We start from the raw sequence: 26718 nt of genomic DNA on the forward strand, positions 1-26718 counted from the left end.
TTTCACCTGACTCCATCAACTTCCTGACCCCACCAACACCCCGCACCCCTACCTTCTACCTTCTTCCTAAAATTCACAAACGAATCTGCTCCAGTCCGGAATCCTTGAACCATTACACCAACAACCTGAAAACAGCTTTCGCATCCCGTAACTACCCTCCCGACCTGGTACAGTAGCAAATAACCAGAGCCACTTCCTCATCTCCTCAAACCCGGAACCTCCCACAGAAGAACCCCAAAAGTGCCCCACTTGTGACAGGATACTTTCCGGGACTGGATCAGATTCTGAATGTGGCTCTCCAGCAGGGATACGACTTCCTCAAATCCTGCCCTGAAATGAGATCCATCCTTCATGAAATCCTCCCCACTCCACCAAGAGTGTCTTTCCGCCGTCCACCTAACCTTCGTAACCTCTTAGTTCATCCCTATGAAATCCCCAAACCACCTTCCCTACCCTCTGGCTCCTACCCTTGCAACCGGCCCTGGTGTAAAACCTGTCCCATGCACCCTCCCACCACCACCTACTCCAGTCCTGTAACCCGGAATGTGTACACGATCAAAGGCAGAGCCACGTGTGAAAGCACCCATGTATTTTACCAACTGACCTGCCTACAGTGTGAAGCCTTCTATGTGGGAGTGACCAGCAACAAACTGTCCATTCGCATGAATGGACACAGGCAGACAGTGTTTGTTGGTAATGAGGATCACCCTGTGGCTAAACATGCCTTGGTGCACGGCCAGCACATCTTGGCACAGTGTTACACCGTCCGGGTTATCTGGATACTTCCCACTAACACCAACCTGTCTGAACTCCGGAGATGGGAACTTGCCCTTCAGCATATCCTCTCTTCTCACTATCCGCCAGGCCTCAATCTCCGCTAATTTCTAATTTCAATTTGCCGCCGCTCGTACCTCACCTGTCTTTCAACAACATCTTTGCCTCTGTACTTCCGCCTCGACTGACATCTCTGCCCAAACTCTTTGTCTTACAAATGTCTGCTTGTGTCTGTGAAGATCTCACGAAAAAGTTGCAGGGAGTTGTAACTTGGTTAGAATTCCTATAGTAGTGCAAACTGCAAAATCGGTCGCAGAGAGCTCGGGCTAATGATTTAAAAGGCAGAAGCAGCCAATGTCAGTTTGAGTGCACAATGCTGCAGTGACAACAGTTTTGTGCCTGTTCAGTGAGCTGTCACACTAGCATTATACAGGTCTGAAACAGTGAAGCTAGATCTACATCACTCAAAGTGCCTAAGTTGAAATCTGACATGCTAGCTTTGGCACATGCTCACAAAGTATTTGTAGCTGCAGACAGACAGGGTGAAGAACCACTGTAAGTAAACACATGTTATTAGTTTCGTGTCAACAGCAGGAGTCCACCATGAGGCAGACTTCCTTATCTCTGGAAAGCTAGGATTAAACGATGGAAAATCCAGGATGGAATGTAACAATATTATGAGATGGAAAGTTGCTACTCACCATATAGCGGAGATGCTAAGTCGCAAATAGGAACAACAAAAAGAGTTGCACACTTCCAGCTTTCAGCAGCCAATGGCCCTTGCCAAGAATAGAAACACACACACACACACACACACACACACACACACACAAACCACACTGTGAGCAGCAGCACAAGTGCGTGATGGGAATGGTGACAGGGTGGGGGTAAGGAGGAGGCTGGGGTGGGGAGGGGGACAGATAGTATGGTGGGGATGGTAGACAGTGAAATGCTGTAGGTTATGTGGAGGGCAGGGGAGAGTGGGTGGGGGGGGGGGAGGGGAGAAGTAGTGGAAAAGGAGAGAAATAAGGAGAAAAAAATAAAAATAAAAAGACTGGGTGTGGTGATGGAATGATGGCTGTGTAATGCTGGAATGGGAGTATGGTAGGGGCTGGATGTGTGAGGGCAGCGACTAACGAAGGTTGAGGCCAGGAGGATTACAGGAACATAGGATGTATTGCAGAGAAATTTTCCACCTGCGCAGTTCAGAAAAGCTGGTGCTGGTGGGAATGATCCATATGGCATACACTGTGAAGCAGTCATTGAAATGAAGGATATCATGTTTGGCAGCGTGTTCAGCAACAGGGTGGTCCACTTGTTTCTTGGCCACAGTTTGTCGGTGGCCATTCATGTGGACAGACAGCTTGTTGTTTGTCATGCCTACATAGAATGCAGCACAGTGGTTGCAGCTAAGCTTGTAGACAACATGAGTGGTTTCACAAGTAGCCCTGCCTTTGATGGGATAGGTGGTGTTAGTGACCAGACTGGAGTAGGTGGTGGTGCACAAAGTACACCACCAGTAGTGATTCAAAAAGAAATTGAAAGCTTGGCCCTTGTGCTGATTTTAAAACTACCACCAAATCTCAATCCACCGTGGATTCCTAATTGTCTGATTCGAGCAGTACCCTTTTGTGCTAGTTTTCTTGACAATGTGATGGTCAGTGGAATTATGTGTCAAGTGCACTTCCAAAATCTATGTGCATTTTTAGTACTCTGCAGCAGATGTGACTGAAGTGCTATCAATAACTTGTCACCACCTTGAGGATACGATCCCGAAAAACAACAGAGCAACCAACGGAATCCCCTTGTTTCGACCCATCCGTAAAAACAGCTACATAGTCGCGGTGCTCAGATAAAATGGAAGAAAATGCTGCATTAAAAACCGTGGCACGAGTGCAATCTCTCTTGTACTGCAATAAATCTAAAATCACTCTGGGCCTCTTCAGTAACCAGGGTGGCAGGCAGTTAAAACCCAGCATTTGGGGTTGAACAGACTCCACACCGAGGGACTCTAGCACACGTTGCACACGGATTCCAAATGGCAACGTAGCCTGGGCACGGGTGGGAAAAAAGTAGGTCCAGAGGTGGATGAGCAACAAGATGGTCAGCAGGTGAGGTGGGACCTGCAAAAAACTTACATGCCTGGCGCCCCAACAGGAGCTGCCGCCGGATGGTAAGTGGCGGTTCCGCAGCCTCAGCACAGAGGCTGGGTATGGAACTGGTCTGATAAGCACCCTTGGCCAGTCGAATCCCAGCATGGGGGACAGCATCAAGGATCTGCAAATAAGACGGCCTTGCTGACCCATATACTGTGCACCCATAGTCCAGCCGTGAACGCACAAAAGCTCAATAAAACTGAAGGAGACGCGCCCTGTCCGCTCCCCAAGACCTGTGGTTGAGGCACTTGAGGATGTTCAGTGCCTTCAGGGTTCTGGCTTTCAAGTCACGTAGGTGTGGCAGCCATGACAACCTGGAGTCAAAAATTAGGCCCAGAAACCGCACTGTATCTCTAAAATGTAGGACAGTATCCCCCATATGCAAGGCAGTCAAAGTAAAAAGACGAAGAGAACGATTAAAATGAACATAAACACACTTATCGGAAGAAAACCGAAAACACGTCTTTGCAGCCCACTCCTCTAACCGCCGCACTGTTAGCTGCAACTTACGGCTCACGGTTGCAACACTGGAGGAGGAACAGAAAACAACAAAGTCGTCCACAAATAAGGAGCACTGTACTGGACTCCTCACTGTAGACATTATACTGTTGATGGCTACGGCAAAGAGGGTAACGCTTTAAACACTGCCCTGGGGGACACCGTTCTCTTGCTCGAAGTGATCAGACATTGTGTTACCAATGCGGGTCCGAAAAAACCGCTGAGACAGGTGAGACCGAATGAAAATGGGGGGGCGGCCACGAAAGCCCCATTGATGCAGTTGTGCAAGAATACAGTGTCTCCAAGTAGTATCATATGCTTTACCGATATCAAAGAAGATACCAATACAGTGATGCTGATGGAGGAAAGCCTGCTGAATAGCCGCCTCTAGGAGGGTCAGGTTGTCGACCATGGACTGAAATTTTTGGAATCCACACTGAGAGCGGCTAAGGAGCTGTCTGGTTTCTAACAGCCAGAGCAGACGATGGTTAACCATCTGTTCCACGGTCTTTCTGACACATCTCGTCAAGGCGATACTCCGATAACTACTGGGACATGTGCGGTCCTTTCCTGATTTGAGGAGAGGAATGAGAATTTCCTCCCTCCACAAGGTGGCGAACACTCCTGTCTGCCATATGAGATTAAAACATTCGAGGAGGATTTCCTTTGACACCGCTGGCAGATGACGAAGCATGGAGTACTGGATGCGGTCATGACCTGGTGCAGTATCAGAAGTCTCAGTAAGTGCCAATTCAAGTTCCCACATTGACAAAGGGGAGTTGTAGGCCTCAGAACTGTTCGACTGGAAGTCCAAGTTTGCTCTCTCGACAGTCGCACGGTAGTGACGAAACGCTGGATCCTGATTTGCAGTAGCAGTACTTTGTGCAAAATGCTCTGCCAGTGACTGAGCAATGGCTCTGGGTGTCGTTTGGAGGCATCCCTAGTTCAGTACTGCAGCTATTGGTAAACGTCTGCGTTTACCGAAAATCCTCCGGATGGCTTCCCATACTTTTGTGGAACAAGTGGAACGGTTGATGGAGTCCAGGAACTCCTGCCATGACCTTTTCTTGCTCTCCTTAATGACACGGCGTGCCCTGGCTCTCGCGATTCAAACGGCGGTAAGACTGACTGCTGTTGGGCGGCATTTAAATCGGAGAAGAGCCGCACGCCTGTCCCGGATGGCTGAACGGAACTCTTCTGTCCACCAAGGCACAAGGTGCCACTTAAGAGGGCCAGAAGACTGTGGGATGGAGAGATCAGCAGGATGATGGATCACAGGTGTGATGTGATCCACCCATTCCTGTATGCTGGCGTACTGAACAGTGGCCAGTTAGCCCTGCTGATCATCCATGATGGTGGCCTATGCTCCAGCAAATACACCATCCACGAGATGAATTCGGATGGGGAAGTGATTGCTGGAATGAAGGTCGTCAATGGCCTCCCAGTGAACAGAGTCGACGAGGGTTGGAGAGCAGAAAGATAGGTCAATGGCTGAGAATGACCCAGTAGCAGCAGAGAAATGAGTCAGAGTACCAGTGTTGAGGTGCACAACACTTGACATGTTAGGAGGCTCTCCAAAACTCGACCTCGAGCGCAAAGAGAAGTGGAGCCCCACAGGACATGATGGGCACTGAAGTTGCCCATGAGGAGAAATGGGCGGGGGAGTTGTGCAATAAGATCTGTGAGAGCCTCTAAGTTCACTGCATCCAGAGGAGGTAAATAAAGGGAGCAAACGGTAAGCCTCCGACGTGAATGAATTTCAACTGCAACTGCTTGCAGGTCAGTATCCATGGGGAGAGCACAGGAGTGGTGGTCATTATTGATGAACACGGCGACTCCGCCTTTGGCCCTTTCCCCAGTCAGGTCATCCTTGCGATATAACGTATAGCCCCTTAGTACAGGAGCATCAGATGGTTTTAAATGTGTTTCCTGTAAACACAAGCACAGGGGGCATTGTCGTGCTAGGAGGTTCAGTTCCTCCACATGTGCCCGGAATCCATTCATGTTCCACTGTATAATGGGAGCCATCTATCAGGGTGGGAGTACCTTCATCCTCACTTTCTGTCGGGGAGGAGAGCCCACAACAGGTGGAGGCTCAGCTTTGGGGCGAGATGATTGCTCCAGTCTGACATCAACCTCCATCGCCTCTGAAGCGGAGTCGAGAGAGACGTCAGTGAGAATGACATCAACCTCAGCAGACTGTATAACTTCAGTTTCCTTCAGCAGGCGAGTCTTTACCTTTGGCTTTGGCTTAGATTTTTTGGCCTGAGGTGGCATTGGAGCCAAAACCTCAGAAGCAGTAGGGGTGTAGCAGTGCTGGGCAGTGCACAAGACTGGACCTGGGAAGGGGCAGGAAGGTCCATGATGTTAGCTACCACGGCCTGGTCAGAAGGCCGGGGGTGGGGAAGGGGGGGGGGGGGTCCCAGGAATGGCAGCATCACACGTACATTGACAAACGCAGGTGCTAGTGCTGACAGTAGCAACCTCTGTTTGTGTAGTGGCATCAGTATTCAAGACTGGCTGTTTCAGAACGGAAGAAAAGGAGGCAGCGAACGTGGGTGGCTGCATGGACTTGTATAGTTTCTTCGCCTCACCATACGGGATGCGTTTTGTGGTTTTAAGTTCCTGGATCTTCCGTTCCTCAACTCTACATTCCCTACTCCACACAGGGTGATCCCAAGAGCAGTTGACACACTTGGGAGCAGAGGAGCAACCAACTCCCTCATGGGCGGCTTTACCACATTTCCCGCAAGTGGCTTCCCCTCTACAGCCGAGAGTAGTGTGTCCAAAGTGTTGGAATTTAAAACACGGCATGGGGTTGGGGTAATAAGGCCATACACTGAGACATAGGAAACATGCCTTCACATGCTCTGGCAATTTGGTGCTGTTAAACGTAAGGATAAATGAGTCAGAGTTCATGAGAGCACCATCCACCCGTTTCATAACGTGTTGCACGTCGACAATTCCTTCCCGGGACCATTCAGCCTTCAGTTCATTTTGGGGAATGTCAACAAAATCTCTGCAAGTCACAACACCCTTGCTGTAGCTGTTGTGAAATTCAGTCTCTATCACAAACTCCCCAAGAAATTGTGCTTTCTGAAGGTTCTAGACTTGCTGGAAGCTAGGTGTTTCAACCAACAAGGTTCCATTTCGCAAGCACTTGACAGATTTTAAGGTGCCAGCAATGCCTTCTAAGCCTTTCTGTATATAAAATGGTGAAACTTTATCGAAACTCCCCTCCTTTCTTTTCATTATGAGAAACACATTCTGCGAAGCAGTTTGCATTCTGTTACTAGTAACTGTATTAGGAGGACTGGCTACATGATCCCTCTTGTTGGATTGGGTGTTAGAACCCACCAGCGGTCCACCCTTTGCGCTGGGAGGAGAAGAATAAAAGTTCGAGGGTTCCATCTCGGTCTCACGAGCAGCTAGGGAACTAGAAGTCCACCTAGACAGAGCCCCGCGTGCCTAGGTACGCCTTATACAACTGAGGTGCGGCAGGTTCCCCAGAGGTTGCCTGCTAACGACTGTTCCACCTCAACAGCCATGCATCTCATCAGTGCACAGCACACCTTGAGATTGAGGGGTTGTTTATAGAGGTTTATTCCATCCTCGGCCCACAAACTCATGGTGCAACTACTGAGTGCTGCTGTCAACTCTGACAATGCAAAATAGCAACACCAGCAACACAGGGAATACTCTATGACTGCAGCACACTAAAGTACACAAGCAGCTACGCAGAATCCAAAAAAGTCCTCGGATGGCTTCACGCCAGTCATTGTACACAACAACAGAGACCTTAGTCTCTTAAACAAAGAGTTTAATAACAAGCACAATCCCACAACATACTACTCTAAACTCAATAGGGACCACACTGCACTGTGCATGGTAAACAAGTCAGATTATACGAAACTGCTGGACTTTCTAAAAGAAAGAAAGGTAGAACATTACATGTAAGGACTGTATTGGAAAAGATACAGCAGTACATAATCAAGGGTGTAGACTCTCGACTCTGAGTCAGTACACAAGGAACTGACTGCCCCTGAGTGGGAATGTATTCGTGTAAATCAAATAACACAATGAGACTGTCACATAACTACACGGTTGAGCTAGACGACCTGATGAAGACGAAATTATTTCTTCACATGTTCATCAATGTAGAGATTTACAATAGGCTGTGCACTCTCCCACATTGCCACAACTGTCAACGCTTTGCACGTGCGGGTATCTGATATGGTCTCACTCCCCACTGCTGCAAATGTGCTAGTGGTTACACGACCCAACATTGCAAACTCCCTGACCCAGCACCACCCAAATGTGCCAATTTTGGTGCATCACATCCAGCCAACTACAGGGGGTGCATTGTGTACAAGGAGGCCCTGAGGTGCAAAATAGCCAAACATGTAAAAACTACTGCCATCACAGCTCCGAAACCGACCCTGCACCCAGTAAGGAGTGAAATATCCTTTGCTGGAGTTGTAGCTGGTACCCCAGCAGTGTGCGGTGGTCAGAGGAACCTTAGAACTGCACATACACACAACAAACATCCCCAGAAGAAGACATACAGCCAAGACATATAACACCCATCACCACACCGGCACTGGCTACATCACAAAACACAAATAACAACACCACCCTACCCCCAGAGATCACGGACTGCAGCCCACCACAGACCACTGAAGATGCACCTACAAAGGGACACCCACAACGCTGGAGATGGAGAAACAATCGAAACAGGGGAAACACCACCACACCACAACAAGTACACAGACAACAGGACACCAATACGCATATACACAATTCAGACACCAACACAATGACCCACACAAGACACCCACTCACCACAGAGACCTCACAAGTGTCCGTAACTACTACGACTCAAACAGCTGATACACAAGCCACTCCACACCAGATGCCAACACAAGTACCAGTGGCCACTGACACAACCAATAACCCACAGGCCGATAGTCCCAACATTAACTCAATGCTCCAAAGGATAATGGAGACATTTTTCCCCTGGCTCACAACCTCCGAGGTAGTCATGACAATTATGGGGTGTGTCTCAAACACCAGTGCATGGGTAACACACCACACCAGCCCCGAAATGCAAACGCCAACCCAAACTCACAGATCCTGTTTTGGAACGCCAATGGGATCTCAAATAAAAGAGTCACAATACTTGCGTTCATGGAGCGAAAGGGTATCCAAATTGCCCTAGTTAACGAGACACTGCTTATGCCTCACAAACAGTTAAACATCTCACATTATTGTGTTTATCATACTGACTGAGCGGATGGCAAGAATGGGATTGGCACAGCCATCATAATACACAAAGACATAGAACACACAAACATTGGGCTCCCTGTGCTTGAGAGACTAGAAGCCAAGGCCGTGAGGGTGAAGTTAAATGGAGCAATCACCACACTGGTATCGCTGTACAACCCTCCTGAAAACATAGTAACATGCAGTATCAGCACAGTTCTCAACACAGCACCATGGTAATGGCTGCTCGAGATCTAAAAGCAAAACACCCTGACTGGAATTCACGAATATGTACCTCCAATGCAAGAAACTGTACGAACATGCACTAGGCTGAAACTACATTATACTTGGACCAGACAGTCCCACATACATGCCTGTGGAGGCCTGACTCAGACCAGATGTGTCAGACAACGTCCTCATCAAGGGCATCACATGCACACTCAACCTTATGGCTGAAAACGATCTGGACTCAGACCACATGCTTGTAATACTACACACAGGACAAACACTGCAGGACACAGAACAATGCAGAATACTGAACTACAAGAACCATGCAGAATACTGAACTACAAGCACATGAATTGGCATCTGTTGAAGGAAATGCTTGATGGTCGCATTCTGGACACCCAAGAAATTAACAACACGCAACTGTTGTCCAAGACGTGATGACTGACGCCAGTCCACGTACAACACCAAAACAACACTGGACGGCCCTGCCCCAGGAAATCCTGGGCCTTATCTCAATGAGGAACCGCCTCAGGAGATACTGGGGTGTGTCTCAAACTCTTTACACAGTTCACATACGGCTCGCTCAACTGGACTCGCATAAAAACTAATTTCACACCGCTGTTTACACCAATGCATGGGTAACACACCACACCAGCCTGTTTTATAAACTGCATGTCAATAGACTCCAGGGTATAATACAGGACAAAATACAAACATTTCAAAACGAACAGTGGAGACAGAAACTCACAGGGCTAGCTAGCCAAACACTTCACCATGGAGAAACATTACATTCTCACTCTACAAGGATCAGACAGACCAGCTTACTCTGTGAAGGAGAAGGCAGAGCTTATGGCCACAACACTTGCAGTGTCTTTTATGCCAAAATCGGCTCCTTGAAAAGGACCAGGAGGTTACATGACTTGTAGCCCACCCCTGGTGTGACAAAATCAGACAAAAGATATTACTTGGGCTATCAAGCATAACAATGCTAGGAAACCCCCTGGGCTTGATATGCCACCTTAAAATGCCAACACTTCCCTGACTTTTGGAAGGGGGTAAGGTCCTGATGTTCAGGAAGCCACGGAAAGACCACTCCCTACCACAAAATTACTGCCCCATCAGTCTGCTGTGCTCACTCAGCAAGATTGTTGAGAAGGTAATACTAAAACGCATCACTACACACTGCATTGCCAATGACACCCTTAGACTGGAGGAATTTGGCTTTAGGAATCACCACTCAACAACATAACAACTTCTCCGTGCAGCCGAACATATAACACATGGCTACAACATGAACAAAGTCACAGGGGCAGTGTTCTCTGGCCCAACAGCCTTATATGCAAACTAAGTGATGCTGGTTTCCCCAATGGACTCATATGTCTCATACACTCATATCTCATGAACAGATGTTTTAACACTGATCTGTAGGGTAAACAATCAACACAATATGGTATCTGAGTTGGAGTACTCCAGGGAAGCATCCTCGGGACCATCTTGTTCAACCTGTACATTAATGACTTTCCAGAAACACAGAACACGACGTTAGCCATCTACACATATGACACAGTCATCTTTGCACAAAATTGGAAACTGTCAAACATAAGTTCACGAATGCAGATGGCACTCAGAACTGCCGAGCCTTGGTGGGAACAATGGCGTATTAAAGTAAACGTCGACAAGTGCAAAGCAGTTATGTTCACACACAGACCAAAGCTACTGTGCAAACATCAACACTGTCAACAGGTAACATTACATGCACGCCCAATAGGTTTCTGAGAGAAAGTCAGATATCTTGGTGTCTGGCTGGACTGGAAACTTACAATGGAGACCACACTGAATATGTTGCCAACAGAGCACACGCAAGGCTCAAACAGCTCTACCCAATGCTGAACAGGGAAAGTACATGGAATAGGAGTGTGTCAAGGTCCACATACATTACACTGATTTGACCTCCATCCAATGATGTACGCAGTTTCGGTCTGGGGATACGCAGCTCCTACACAACTGCACCACCTGCATATCATACAGAACAAAGTGCTACGCATCATTAACAATGCTCCACACTACACATGCACTGTGGATCTTAAAAATGAATACTGCCTTTAAACAGTCAAGCGAGTATTAAAAAAAAAAAAACACCGCACGACTATACAGGAACAATCCTTTCATCCTTATTCAGGGAAACTATGATCACAAACATGCGTAGAAGCATAAGCAACCAATGACTCTACTAACTAGGGCATAACCACCTATGGCAAGTTAACATACACCCACAAGTGACAAAGTTGGCAAGCCCCTGCATATCAGCAACGTTGACTGGTATGCCAGCTGCTATTAAAGCAGACGAACACTAAGGAAACCAACAAGCTCACACGGTGACACCCAAACAAACCACTAGCATTACCCTACACTGTGAATCCGATGAATGATCTATCGGACACAAAACAATGATGGATCTAACTGTTACAGGTATGCTGACGAGGACTGAGAAATCAACACCGGCACCCAGTGGCGGCCACCAAGTAACACCACCGCACAACGAAATGGTATCGGCCTGCCTGATACCCACTATTAACAAAGCCTACTCTTGCTTGACCTGCCACAGGCAGCAAGAAAACCGCAACTGCACTTACAACCCGACCCAACTATTGCAGAGGTTTTTTTCCCTTTGGCTCTTGCCTTGGCACTTTTTTCCCTCTGCCCTTCAAACCGCTACCCTTTATTCAACTTTCGACCCAATCTAACTCCAGATGAGTGCTTATTAATAGTTAACCTTAACCAGGCATACACAAACATCGCTGTATCCACATCCTGCGAGACCTCACTTTAGTGAAAACTAACTATTATGCAAAGATGGCAGTAGGCCTTTTGTGTTGGCCATCATGTCGGTGTGGGCGCACAGGCACTCTGTCAGAATTAAGTCAACTTCAGAAGTCTAGATAGGAGCCAATGATGTACTTACATGTTTTGAGCAACAATGTTGTCTAAGCTCACCATGACATATGATGGGAATGAAAGGAGATGTGTCATCTACTGGTTTTATACAGACAATAAGAGAGCAGTTGACAGATGGCATGTTTGGAAGCAAGAAATGCAGGAATACTGTCACACACTCATCATACAGATGCAAAATCCAGTACGTATTCAGGAAAAACAGCTATGTCCTTAGGTCCCAACGTAACCACAGCCTCAGAAATCATAAAATATTTGTAAGAAAGGCAAACATTTCTAACATCCAAGATTATAAATTTCACTTCTGCCCCTTATAGAAATACATTACCTCTGTTGTCACCTCTCATTAGTTAGGTCAAGCTGTCATCCTAGATAGTGATAACAGTAAGATGATGATTAAAAATGATGATACCACAGGGAATGGCTTAGATGGAAAGCAAAAAAGGAAGTGAAAATAAAAATTAATGTAAACCATTTATTATAGTTTCTTATATTCCTCTTGGCATAATCAAAATATAGGCAATCAATAAATGGTGTAAGTTTAGAACAGATAAAATGATACCTTTTTTAGGCAGATACTTAATTTCAATAAAATAGTTAGTAATTTTCATTAGTCTGAGTACATAAAAAATAAAATGTGCCTCTTAAAAAAGGACATAGCAGGAGGAAGAGGGAGTTGACTGACATTCAGGGTCATCTTCTACTCAGACAAATACAGCAATTAATCATCATACATAATGATATTATTTTGTCAGAATAAGTAGAATTCCATCTCCACTAGTTTCATATCATGTAATTAGTAAGGTGACAGTAAGCTTACCAATTGAAGGGTCAAGATCTTCACCAATATTTTCTAGTATTACTGGAGATCCAATCTGGATTGCCAATTCCAAAACACGCATGTAATTACTGTCTGAGAACTTTATGACCCGAAGTCCATTTGCACGTTCCATATTCTTAACCCATTTGTTGGCTTGACCTACAGGGCAAATTGATTTTATTTGCATAGAGATATACATAATAAAATCACTAACACTTCAGTTAGGATATATGAATATAAAATGGTAATATAATTCAATTAAGTCTTTCATGAATGACATCAAGCAGGTGTAAATGTGTTACATAAAATTAGACTTTAATGTAACGCTAAGGGAGCTTAAATAGCATGATACAAAGAGCTTCAGAGCGAATAATTATAAAATGCAAAATTTAAAATATGTATAGTTAGTAAAGGGATGGACTTACAATACATAAAATGATGATTATCAAGTTTAAGAGCGAAAATAATAAAACTTGCAATACACAAGCGAAACAAGTGACAAATAACATCAAATAGAAACAGAGACTGAGAGACAACCTTAAGTCAACAACTTAATAGACCCCTTCACATCTTTTATCACTTAGCTTACTTCACTTGCAACCCAACTTTACTGTCCATCTTCTCTATCTCTATGTTTCATTGTTTCCCCTATTATTTATAATCAGATGTCTAGTGATTTTTGCTATATAATGTGTTGACTAACGACCTTCCCCTTTTACATATTAAAGTTATGACTAATTTTTATCATATGTTCTGTCATGAACAACTTGAAAGTCACTTCAGAATCCTATTTTTCACTGACAAGCTTAGGGCGAGGATAATTGGTACTCACCATATAGAGGAGAAGTTGAGTTGCAGGAAGGCACAACAAAAAGACTGCTATACATTTGAGCTTTAGTCCAAAAGACCTTCTAAAAGTAGAAATCACGAACATATTCACACAAGAACAACACACATACATGACCAATGTCTCTGGCTGCTGAGGCCAGACTCATCATGGATTACCTGTTGTTTAATGGTTTACTGATACACGGGGTGTTTATAAATTAGTTACACAAAAGTGATTTTGTGAAAAAGATAAAACTTTTTATTTTAACTTCCAGTCATTTTTATAACAGCAATCTACTATTTTGTGGTAAAATATTGTCTTATTGTCACACCTAAGAGTCTAGGAAAAAAAAGTGATTATAAAGAAATTAAGCAGGAGAAGCAGAAGTGACACAATTGGATTCAAGCATCATGCAAATTTTGAAGAATTTCATGAATGTAATGCACCTCTGTTTCAGTTTCCTACACTTCACAGACCTCTCTGCATTTTCAGAAGCGTGTATAATTTCTCCTGGCACCTATAACATCACCCAACCTTTCAAGCATTCTCATGATTAATGCTGCATTGTCCTCTTGAGGAATCATCTCCCTTTCTTTCAGGAGGGCCTTCCATAGGCCCTCTAGGGGCTCTGAACAGTATTTGCATGTTGTTCCTCCCAGTTGAGGATTCAAATCTGGGCTTTGAGGAGGCCAAGCCAAAGCATGAATTCCATTTCATCCAATAACTCTTGCACATTTCTCACAACATGCAACACGTGGCATGCATTGTCATTCATTAGAGTAAAGTCATCACTAATCGATGGAGTGTAAGGCACAACTTGCTCCAAAAGGGTTTCCATCTGTGTGGCACCCATGCTCCATGAAAACAAAACTGATTCTTGCAGTCATATTGATTGCTACCCACACTAAAAAGGCATCCTGGATGACACTATGCAAGTGGAAGACCTTTCCTAGGGCTTTCTTCAGAGCTTCTCTCCACTGTCAGGTGATTGGAGGCCAAATTGTGACTCATTGGTGGACAACATTTGCTGCCATTGTTGTACTCTACAGCTGCTATAATCCCTTGTGAAATTTAGTCGAGTTGCACGATGCCCTCTGCTGAGTTCTGGGCCTGTAGCAGGATTTCAGGATTGAAAACTGGCTTCTTCCTGTCTTCTTCTGACAGTTTCCCCACTAACATTGACTCCCTCAAACTTGGTGGAGTCTATATCAGCTTAAGTGATTGTGAAGCAACAATTGAAGAGAAAGTGAAGTTGGAAGTGGTCGTCTATTGCCCATGTTGCTCTTCTTGAGCCTAATCCCAGCTTCCTTGCCTTCCATATCCCTTGATGTTCTTGCGGTTCTGGAAAACCTGGAATGTGTTGTTCCCAACATTTCTGTTACGAATGCATGTTGCGAGTATCTTGCACCGATGCAACACCTTTTGCGGGATCTTAAGGCTTTAATGGCATGTTTACTCCAGTGACCTAATTATGATAATAGCAGAAAGATTTCACAACCACACAGGATTAAAATGGCAACAATACAAGGTATAACAAATGAGAGCAGGATAACATTACTGTCTCATGTGCAGTGAAGTGTTTTTCAGATTTTGCAGAAAAAATAAAGATTAAGGTTAGTGCAATAAACAATCGACACTTCACCATTCGGAAAAGAATAATAATCACATATCAAAAATATATCCTCTCTTAAAATATAGGATAAAACACTGCAGTCTGAGTAAATGGAGTACTACACATCAGTTATTTCGTGTTGCGTTTTTTGTGCCAGTCAGTGTATATGGTGGTACTACTTGCTGCTTGTTGCTGCTCATCAATATGGAAGCAAAGGAACAAGCACTTTGTCTTTAATGTAACCCTATATACAGAAGTCCATTGTGGTTAAATCAAGGGATCGTGGTGGACAGGATATTATTCCACTATGTCCCATCCACGGCAGCGCATTCCTGCAGAGATACAGGACAACTTCTCGATGATAACGTGGTGGTGTAAAATCTTGCTGGGAAATAAGTTCTGTGCCTATATTCTGTTGTAATTGAGGCATCAAGTAATGCCCAGGCATATCCAGGTATGATATGGCAGTTACAGTTGATTAGGCAAAAAAGAAAGGGCCATCAATCTTGTTACAGCTCACAGCATAAAAAACATTTTCTTTAGGTGAGAAACATACCTGTTTGATTATGTGATGTGGTTTCTGCTTATCCCCTATCCAAACATTATGCCAATTCATTTTTCCACAGGTATGGAAGGTGGCATCGTCACTAAACGCATTTTTCTTAAGAAAATCATCATCGGTCTGCATTTTGTTAAACATTTCTATACAAAACTATGCTTGTTTTTCTTTGTTAATTTCTCTGAGAACTTGCAACAGTTCCAAATTGTAGGATTTGAATGAGAGGCATTTTTATAACACTGCAGGTGGGAACTAGCACTATAGCGTGTCCTCGGTTCTCGCCAACCACCTGGCCTTAATTTAATTTACTTTCTTCCGTCTCAGCATTTCTTCACTGTAACTACTCTTTGATTCTTTTACTGACCTTCCCATCTATTTTTCACTACCACCTCCAACCTCTGCTACATACAATGCACTTAGCTTCTCAATCTCATTAACCATGCACAATGTTTTAGCAATAATCTCTGTCTTGCATATTACCCTGTCTTCCACCTTTAAGCCCTCAAGTTTTCACATTTCAACCGATGCAGTCCCCAACAATCAGTCTTTTCTTCTCATCCTGTATGGTAAGTCTCCCATGACCTGCGGTTGTGGGTGACTTTCCCAAAATCTACCCCTTTTCCTAAACATCTCCAGTCCTTTTTCTTCACCCTTCTTCCTTGCCCTTCAACACTTTTACCTGAAGAAGGAGCCACAGGCTATGAAAGCTTGCCAGTCACAACAGTATTTTATGTGTGTGTTCTGCCACCACTTGGTGAGTAGATTTTTTTATCTATCCATTTACATAATTTTATCAATAATTCATTGTTTTCATTGTTATATTAGCCCATGTGGCCATCATCTTATTTAACCCTCTTGTCAGTCTTTGTTGTCTGCCTTGTCCAAACTATCATCTGTTTTCTACCTTATGTGCTAATCCATTCGTTTATTTATCCATATCACCAAGATTAATCAGCACTTTGTCCCTACATCTTTTCTAAAACTGATTTCCGTGCTCATAGACGGGTCTATTTTCTTTTTCATTTTTATTTGCATATAACAATTCTGTTGTTACTTACAAACGTGCATACAACAATTTATGGTTCATTACACTGCTTGGCCTTCCCCGATCATCTGTCACCAATTTATTTGCAAATTTGAAAGGTATTTTCTTTTCCACCATTCACTTATCTATACGTAATTCTTTCACATTTTTGTGCATTTGTTTTTTGGCAAATCGCTCTGATCAACTTTTATTGCTGTTTCTTATGTCACTTTAATTGACAGACTAAGTAGTTTACATTTCCTCCTATGACTTTCGCTTTCTGTCAACCCAGTTTCTAAAATTTCGCCTGTTTTCACGACTTTCCCGATCAATTTTTTTTCTTTTTTTTCCCTTTTATCATTTATCGTATCAATATAGATGCCCACTCATTACCTCTTATAAACGAATTCCGGAAGAAGTTTACTAATTTTTCTGACCTTTTTCGTTGCTTTCCTTCCGTTTTCATATCCTTTCCACCCTCCGCTTATTTATTATTTTGCCACTCTCATGATTTTAACTATCCAAACTGTCCTCTCTTGCCATGTTGAATCCCATCTCATATTACATCCGTTCCTTTTGAAAACATACCTTTGCACTATCAAAACTAAGGTCTCACATTCTGTTTCTTGAAACTTGCTTGTACCTTGGAGTTACTCCAAAAGACCTAACATTGAAAGTCCCCATTTCTGGATGCAATACTACCCTACACTGGGCTCTTGTACAGTTTCATATACAACAATCTCTTGCTCTTACCCAGCTAATCTGTGACCTATATGCCTCATCAGCAAATTTCCACTCCACCAGACTTCTCTCCTCCTACAAAATCCTGCAGTTATGCCCCTCATGTTTCCTTGAATGGTATCATCCACCAAGCCAACGTCAAACTGCAAAAAACATGCCAGACTACAGCTATCTCACATTCGCCTAAACTACATTAATAGTGGTATTTCCCTTTCCGTCCCTCTGCAACTCCTTTAAGAGCCACACTACCAACCACCACTCCTCTCCTACAAACTGAGCTTGGCCAACCTCCTTAACATCCCACAGCCTTCACCACTGCCTCCCAGATCAAGAATAACCCATAAACCCAAGAACAAGTCACAACAGTACAGTGTCCTTAACCTGTCATCTAAAGCACTCCCCTCTCCTGAATTATCTGTTTTATCTAAGGGCCTCACTTTCAGCCCTAAACTTGCATTTGTCCATGCTGCTTAGGTGAAGGACCTCCTTTCCTTCACGTGTAATATCTGTTGGAAATATCACTTTGCAACCCAACCCCAAACCTTTCCAACAGCAAACCTGACATTGAACCCTGCCTTGAACAGTTCACACCACGATCCCAACTTGATCCACCAGCAATATCTCAAAATCATCCCTTACAAGAATTCATCATACCCAGCATTGCTTCAGAACCCTTCCTCAGGTTCCTACAACATTACCCTAACCTGTCCTCTGCAGAACTCCAGACTCTACATTCCCTAAAAACTAATGACTCCATCATTATCCTCACAGCAGACAAAGGGTCTACCACAGTAGTACTTGATTGAAAGGCGTATGTTAGTGAAGGTCTGCGCCAGCTGTCTGACAACTCTACATACAGTGTCTGCCATCAAGAGCCTATCCCTGTGATTCAAACTGACCTGCAGTTCCTCCTTAAGACCTCTGGCCCCTTACAAGAACTAACACCTTAATCCATAGAACTTCTCACCCCATCACCCCCCCCCCCCCTCCTTTACCTACTTCCTATAGTTGTTGGCTTCAAAGCACCAAGCGAACATATATCTGCCTTAGTTGATCAACAACTGCAAGCCATAGTACAAAAACGTCCCTCTTACATCAAAGATACCAACCATTTCCTAGATTGTCTGAAATCTGTACCGGTCCCACTCTCACCACACACCTTGCTTGTCAACACTGATGACACCTCCCTCTATACCAACATCCCCCATGTACATGGTCTGCTACTGAACATTTCCTCAGTCAGCACCCACCTGATTCCAAACCTAGGCATCCTTCCTACTCACCTTAATCAACTTCATACTTACCAACCACTTCTTCACCTTTTAGGGGCAGTGATAAACATATCGAAAAAATGTTTTGCATGTTTTCCCAGAACTACTGAAGACGGACACTGACTGTGCTCACAGACACAGTCCCTCTGACTGTTCAGAGATGTCACTAAACCTGCCCAAACATGTGAACAACCATGCATGAGCAGAAGTGGTCTGGCAGGTGATCAGTTCTGGTCATTCCACCAGCAAGGAGGTACACAGCTCATGTTATCTGCAGTTCAACCATGTGTAGATGGTCAATACCATGGTTCGATCATGTCCACATTGTTACTTTGAGCCAGGAAGGGCTCTGAACAAGGGAAGTGTCCAGGTGTTTCAGAGTGAACCAAAGCGATGTTGTTTGGAAATGGAGGAGATACAGAGAGACAGAAACTGTCGATGACATGCCTCGCTCAGGCCACCCAAGGGCTACTACTGCAGTGGATGACCGCTACCTACAGATTATGTGTCGGAGGAACCCTGTTGAATAACATTTTTCGTGCAGCCAGAGGATGTCATGTTACGACTCAAACTGTGCGCAATAGGCTGCATGATGTGCAACTTCACTCCCAATGTCCAGGGCGAGGTCCATCTTTGCAACCACGACACCATACAGTGCAGAACAGTTGGGTCCAACAATATGCCAAATGGACTGCTCAGGATTAGCATCATGTCCTCTTCACCAATGAGTGTCTCATATGCCTTCAACCAGACAATCGTCGGAGATGTGTTTGGAGGCAACTCGGTCAGGCTGAACGCCTTAGACACACAGTCCAGTGAGTGCAGCGAGGTGGAGGTTCCCTGCTGTTTATGGTGGTGTTATGTGGGGCTGATGTTCACTGCTGGTGGTCATGGAAGACGCCATATCAGCTGTACGATACATGAATGCCACCTTCCAATCAATAGTGCAACCATATTGGTGAGGCATTCGTCTTCATGGACAACAATTTGCACTCTCATCAAGCACATCTTGTGAATGATTTCCTTCAGGATAATGACATTGCTTGACTAGAGTGGCCAGCATGTTCTCAAGACATGAACCCTATCGAACATGCCTGGGATAGATGGAAAACGGCTGTTTATGGCCGACGTGACCCCCAACCACTCTGAGGGATCTATGCTGAATCGCCATTGAGGAGTGGGACAATCTGCACCAACAGTGCCTTAATGAACTTGTAGATAGTATGCCATGACAAATACAGGTGTGCACCAATGCAAGAGGATGTGCTACTGGGTATTAGAGGTACAGGTATGTACAGCAATCTGTACCACCACCTCTGAAGGTCTCGCTTTCTGGTGGTACAACATGCAGTGTGTGGTTTTCATGGGCAATAAAATGGGTGGAAATGAAGTTCATGTTGATCTGTATTGCAGTTTCCTGTACAGGTGCCAGAACTTTTGGAACCCATGTGATGCAAAACTTTTTTTGATGTGAGTACAAACAGATCAAGGGTACAGCCATGGGAACCAGGATGGCTCCTACCTATACCAACCTTTTCATGGGTTGCTTGGAAGAGGCTTTCCTGGGATCCGTAAGTCTTCAGCTCTTGGTTTGGTTTAGATACATTGATGACATCCTTACCGTATTGACTCATGGTGAAGCTGGCCAGCTAAAATTCCTGGAATCTCTGAACACCTCCTTCCAATTAAATTACACATGGTCCTATTCCAAATCCCATGCCAGTTTCCTTTATGTTGAAGTTGTCATCACTGAAGGCCAGCTGCACACTTCCGTCCACATTAAACCTACCAACAAACAACAGTACTTACATTTTTACAGTTTCCATCCTTTCCATGAAATGTTCCCACCCATACAGCCTTGGCATCTGAGGAAAATGTATTTGTTTGGATGAAGTCTCTTTACAGCAATATGCCACTCTTCTCACCTCAGCCTTCACTGCATGTCATTGCCCCATCAGGCTAGTTTGAAAGCATATTTCCCAGTCGTTACTGCTGATCCCACCACAAAACAACTTCAGAGCACACCATTGGTCACTCAGTATTATACTGGTTTGGAATGTGTTAATCAGCTACTTCAACAGGGCCATGATATTCTAAAATCATGCCCTGAAATGAGATCTATTCTGTGTGAAATTTTGCCCAACACACCTAGAATAGCTGTCATAATCTCTGCAATATTCTCGTCAGACCCTATGCTCCTTCTGCACCCATGTTCCTATCCTATGGCTCCTACCCCTGTGACCATCCCCGCTGCTAGACTTGCCCTGTGCACCCTCCTACCCCCACCTATAACAGCCCTGTAACTGAAAAAACATATAATATCAAAGGGAGAGCCACCTGTGAAACGACACGTCATACACCAGCTATTATATAAACACTGTTCACCCGTCTACATCAGCATGACTACTATCAAATTATCAGTTGGGATGAATGGGCATAATCAGAGAGTATATACTGGTAACTCACAATATTCTGTTGCAGAGCATGCTCTACAACATGACATTCATGACCTCAGCACCTGTTTCACCACATGTGCCATCTAGATTCTTCCCCTGACACCAGTTTCTCAGAACTCCACTGGTAAGAACTAGCACTACAACATGCCCTTGGTTCTCGCCAACCACCTGGCCTTAATTTACGTTAATTTCTTCTGTCTCAGCTTTTCTTCACTGTAATTACTCTTTGCTTCACTCCATTTTAATTTCCTACATCTTTCATTGCCTTTCCCTTCAATTTTTCACTGCCCCCTCCCACCTCTGTTATGTAAAATGCACTTAACCTCTCACTCTTATTAACTCACATATAATGTTTAATAATAATCTCTGTCTTGCATATTACCCTTCTTCCACCTTTAAGCTCTCATGTTTTCAAATCTCGTCCAGTGCAGTCCCCCAACAGTGTTTCCTTCCCATCGCATATGGTAATTCTCTCCTGACCCATGGTTCTGGGTGACTTTCCCAAAACCTACCCCTTTTCCTAGACCTGTCCAGTCCTTTTCCTTCATCCTTGTTCCTTGCCCTTCAACCCTTCTGCCTGGAGAAGGAACCATTGGCTCCAAAAGCTTGCCAAACATAACAGTCTTTCATGTGGGTCTTCTGCCATCGGTCGGTGACTATATTTTTTAACTATCCAGTTAAATAATTTATGATATGAATATAATAGAGGGAAACATTCCACGTGGAAAATATATCTAAAAACAAAGATGATGTGACTTACCAAACGAAAGCGCAGGCAGGTTGATAGACACACAAACAAACACAAACATACACACAAAATTCAAGCTTTCGCAACCAACGGTTGATTCATCAGGAAAGAGGGAAGGAGAGGGAAAGATGAAAGGATGTGGGTTTTAAGGGAGAGGGTAAGGAGTCATTCCAATCCCAGGAGCGGAAAGACTAACCTTAGGGGGAAAAAAGGACAGGTATACACTCGCATACACACACATATCCATCCGCACATACACAGACACAAGCAGACATTTAAATAATTTGATTAAAATACTTTATAACTTTTTATTTTAGTGGTGAAGGACGAAAATAATGACACAGGACAGATAAGGAATAAGTAAGGATATGAATTAGTTCAATTAAAAAAGTCAAAAGCATATAATGACACCTACTAGCAATGGTTTCTATGGACATTGTGCATCACAGAATGGAAATATGCCCCCCCCCCCCTCCCCCCGCCTACAAATAACGAACATTGCTGCTCATAGTGTGGCATGGTGGCAGGTGTGCCTCAATGATATAGATAGCCTTAGGTTAGTTGCAACCACAATGGAGGTGTGTATGTCGAGAGACCTGACGAGTCCTGAAGAAGTGCCAATGCCTTTTCAGTGAATGCAGGGGTAACAGTCTTGACATCAAGTGATCCAGCCATGTAACAGTAACATCGGCCAAAAGGGCCTTGTTGTTCTGGTGCTGTGAATGGCAGAAAGCAAGTGGACATTACAGATGTAATTTTTCCCAAGAGGTTGCAGCTCTACTGTATGATTAAATGATGATGGCATCCTCTTGAGGAAAATATTCTGGAGCTAAAATAGTTCCCCACTCAGATCTCTAGGAGAGGATTACTTAGGAAGACTCTGTCATCGGGAGAAACAAAACTGGCATTCTGTGAGTTGGAGCAAGGGATGTTACATACCCTAATTCAGGCACACAGATTAGAAAATTTAAAAATGGAAGTGTATAGGCTGAAATTAGATGTAGACGGAATAAGTGAAGTTTGGTGGCAGGAGGAACAAGACTTCTTGTCAGATGAATACAGGGTTATACATACAAAATCAAATAAGGGTAATGCAGGGGTTGGTTTAATAATGTGTAAGAACACAATGCAAGTAAGCTACTATAATAGATAGTGTTTGCATTATCATTGACAGGCATGAACACCACACCTACCACAGTGGTACGTGTTTATATACTACCTAGCTCCACAGATAATGATCAGATTGAAGAAATATATGATGAGATCAAAGGAATTTAATTGCGATGTGTAATGGCAATTCGATAGTAGGAAAATGAAGAGAAGGAAAAATAGTAGGTGAATACAGACTGGAGGAAATGAATGAAAGAGGAAGCTGCCTGGTAGAATTTTGCACACAGCACAATTTACTCATCATGAGCGAGCACATGGTTTAAGAATCATGAAAAATTCCTGTATTTGTGAAAAGGACTTTGATATATCAGATGGTTTAACATTGATTATATAATGGTACAACAGAGATTTCAGATTTGGATTTTAAATTGTGCGACATTTCCAGGGGCAAATGTGGACTCTGATCACAATTTATTGGTTCTGAAGTGTAGATAAAACCTGAAGAAATTGTAAAACAAGATGATCATGGGAGTTTCAGAGGGACAATTAAACAACAATTGACTAGAACAGGGGAAAGGAATACACTAGAAGATAGATGGGTAGTGTTGAGAGATGAAAGAGTGAAGGCTGAAGAGGGTTAAGCAGGTAAAAAGACAAGACCCAGCAATATTCCTTGAAAATCACAGGCGATGTTGAATGTAATTGATGAAAGAAGAAAATATAAAAGTGCAGCAACTGAAGAAGGTCAAAGGGAATAGAAACCTCTAAAAATGAGATTGACAGGAAGCGCAAAATGACTACACAGGAATGGCTACAGGACAAATGTAAGAATTTAGAAGCATGTTTCACTAGGGAAGAGATAGACATCACATTGAGGAAAATTAAAGAGGCCTTTGGAAAAAAGAAAAGCAGGAGATGAACTTGAAACTAGTATTATAAAAAGCAAAAAGGATGTAGATGAAGATGGAAGATATGATACTGTGAGAAAATTTGACACAGCAATGAAAGGTCTAAGCTGAATCAAGACCCTGGTAAGAGCTTACATTCTTTCAGTGCTACCGATAGCCTTGGGACAACCAGGCATGCCAAAACTCTTACACCTGGTGTGCTATGTGTATAAGATATGCAAATATTTTCAGACTTAGGAATATAACTGTGCGAATCCCAAAGAGAGCAGTGGCTGAGATGTGAATATCATTGAACTAGCAGTTTAATGGGTCAAAACTGCAAAATTGTCAGGAGGCAGAAAATGGTTAGACAGGAATGGCTAGAGGACAGATGTAAGAACTTAGAAGCATATTTCACAGATACCTCCAGAAAATCAAAGAGGCCTTTGGAGAAAAGAGAAGCATCTGTATGAATATCAAGAGCTCAGTTGGTATACCAGTACAAAGCAAAGAAAAGAAAGCTGAAAGGAGAAAGAACTGTACAGAGGGTCTGTACAAGGGAGATGAACTTGAAGGCAGTATTATAGAAAGCAAAGAGGATGTAAATGAAGATGGGAGATACGATAGTATGAAAAGAATTTGGCTATATTTGCGTTCTGAAAGCTTCTCCTTCTGTTAATTTTATGAAAATATTGACCGTGGACTTCTTTTCCTCCATTTCAATTGTAGATGCAGGCAGCCAACTCCAGGGAACACCAGTGCCTCTCAAGATGATACAAAATATCAAGGAATTCTTCCTAACTTGGTTCTACTTCATTTTAATAAAAATACTTAATATTTTTATTAAGTCTTCTCTTATCCAGAAACACATATGACACAAAACACTCGTAGCCCATCATACTCTGAGCAACACAGCTTAACAAAACTCCTACATACGAGAGTGTGAAACAAAAGCATGTACATAAAAGTGAATGATGTTTTGTGGTCATTTGTCTACACTTTACTGCGCATTCATAAATAATGTCTTTGCCAATGTTCATACCCAGTCTTTGATTCTGTCATTATTGGCATTTCATTTTTTAATAAATTTTAACTTTACCACATCTGGGTGGTCTTTCACCATGTACCTACACACTAAGCCCTCTCCAGGATGAAAATGCAACAGTATTGGCATTTCATTTTTTAATAAATTTTAACTTTACCACATATGGGTGGTCTTTCACCATGTACCTACACACTAAGCCCTCTCCAGGATGAAAATGCAACAGCAGCAGCCTTTATGTGAAGAGGACATAAGCACTGTGCCCGACTGAATGACAAACAATACCTGTAGCTCTGAGTGCGATACTGCCTTTTCACCAGTTTAACGACCAAGAAGAGGACTGGCTCAAGTTGTAACAGTATGAAGCTCACATAATTGCTCACAATGTACCAGGCACTGTGAAACTACATTACTTTATGTCAATGGTAGGAAGTGCAGTTTTTCACCTCATTTAGAAACTGCTCCCTAACACCATTGCAAGTGAGCTTTCCTATGATTAGGTCATGGATTTGTTAACTAACTATTATGACCAATGAGTGAATGTGGTGGCAGTTAGGTACCAATTCTTTCATTGCAAGAAAAGGTCAGAGCGGGTAACAGATTTGCAGGGTATAATGAGGAAATTCAAATTCAAAAGTGCTCGTGGTGCTTTATAATTAGATGTTATGTTGCGTGATGTGATCACATACAATGTAATTGATGTCAGACTTAGAGAACAGATTCTGAAACAGTCAAACCCATTATGTCAGAACATAATGCAAATTCTCCGTTAGTATGGTTCAGGTGCCATAGCGACCGATAAATTTGAGCAGCCACCAATTTGTCATGTAGTTGTCCCTTGCTTACAGCCAGCCCAGTAGGCAGCAACAGCTCACATGCCCCATGCCATTTCATCAGTTCTCTAAACAAGGGTACAGAATTAAGTCACGCCCTCAGTGCTATTCACAGCACAAATGGCAAGACTACCCATCCAGACAAACACAGTATTACACTTGTGGCAGGAAAGATCACTTACAGTCCATATGTCTGCAACAAAACAAACATACGAATTCTGCCCACTCACAAAAATTTAGTCACAAGGCTAATGTAATCAATGCAGTGTATTCAAAGCCTGCTGCAGGCATTGGCAAAACTAGCAAGCAAGCCGTTTCTTCAGTGCTACACCAGTCCAATAAACTTTTTGTTCATTTGCTTCTTAGTGGAAACATTTGAAATTTCAGTTGGACACGGGTTTCTCTGTTACATTGTTGGATCGCAACTGTTAGGCTTCCCATACCTGTTTAAAACTAGCATTAACCTGATGGCATATAATGGACAAGAAATTCCCATTCTCGGAAAATGAACTTTGCCTGCCATGTATCACTCGCATACGCAAACTGTAACTTTTACTGTGCTACAATCAAGTGATTGTGAGAATATCTTTAGCCTCGATTCATTCGATTTGCTTAGCTTTCAAATTCAGGACAATGTGTTGTCAGAGACTCCATTCAATGCAAAAGTCAGTGTAGCTAGCTTGCTGAAAGAATTCCCTGAACTCTTTTTGAAGGTTTAGGCAAGGCTAACAGCTGAGCTGAAATTTTGCCGGGCCAGAACTGTCCCCATTGCATTACGGGACAAAGTCCCTCCTAAACTTAAAGAACTGCAAGATGGTGGAGCTATTGCGCCCATACAAACTAGTCAATGAGCAATTCCACTGGTTTTGCTCCCCAATCCTTCAGGTCATATTCGCCCGTGTTGGCTTTAAGTCTA

The 26718-nt window shown here is 43.5% G+C and overlaps 1 protein-coding gene across 1 annotated transcript in view; it reads right to left on the reverse strand.

The window, feature by feature from the left end:
• The window catches only part of LOC126163202 (dynein axonemal heavy chain 3), a 1221238-nt gene that overhangs the window by 299288 nt on the left and 895232 nt on the right, over positions 1-26718 (reverse strand). The window contains exon 49 of the mRNA XM_049920156.1: positions 12691-12849. Within this exon, the coding sequence (XP_049776113.1) occupies positions 12691-12849 (159 nt within the window). The remainder of the gene's footprint in view (positions 1-12690; positions 12850-26718) is intronic.

Source organism: Schistocerca cancellata, chromosome 2 (genome assembly GCF_023864275.1).
Source record: "Schistocerca cancellata isolate TAMUIC-IGC-003103 chromosome 2, iqSchCanc2.1, whole genome shotgun sequence".
NCBI lineage: Eukaryota > Metazoa > Arthropoda > Insecta > Orthoptera > Acrididae > Schistocerca > Schistocerca cancellata.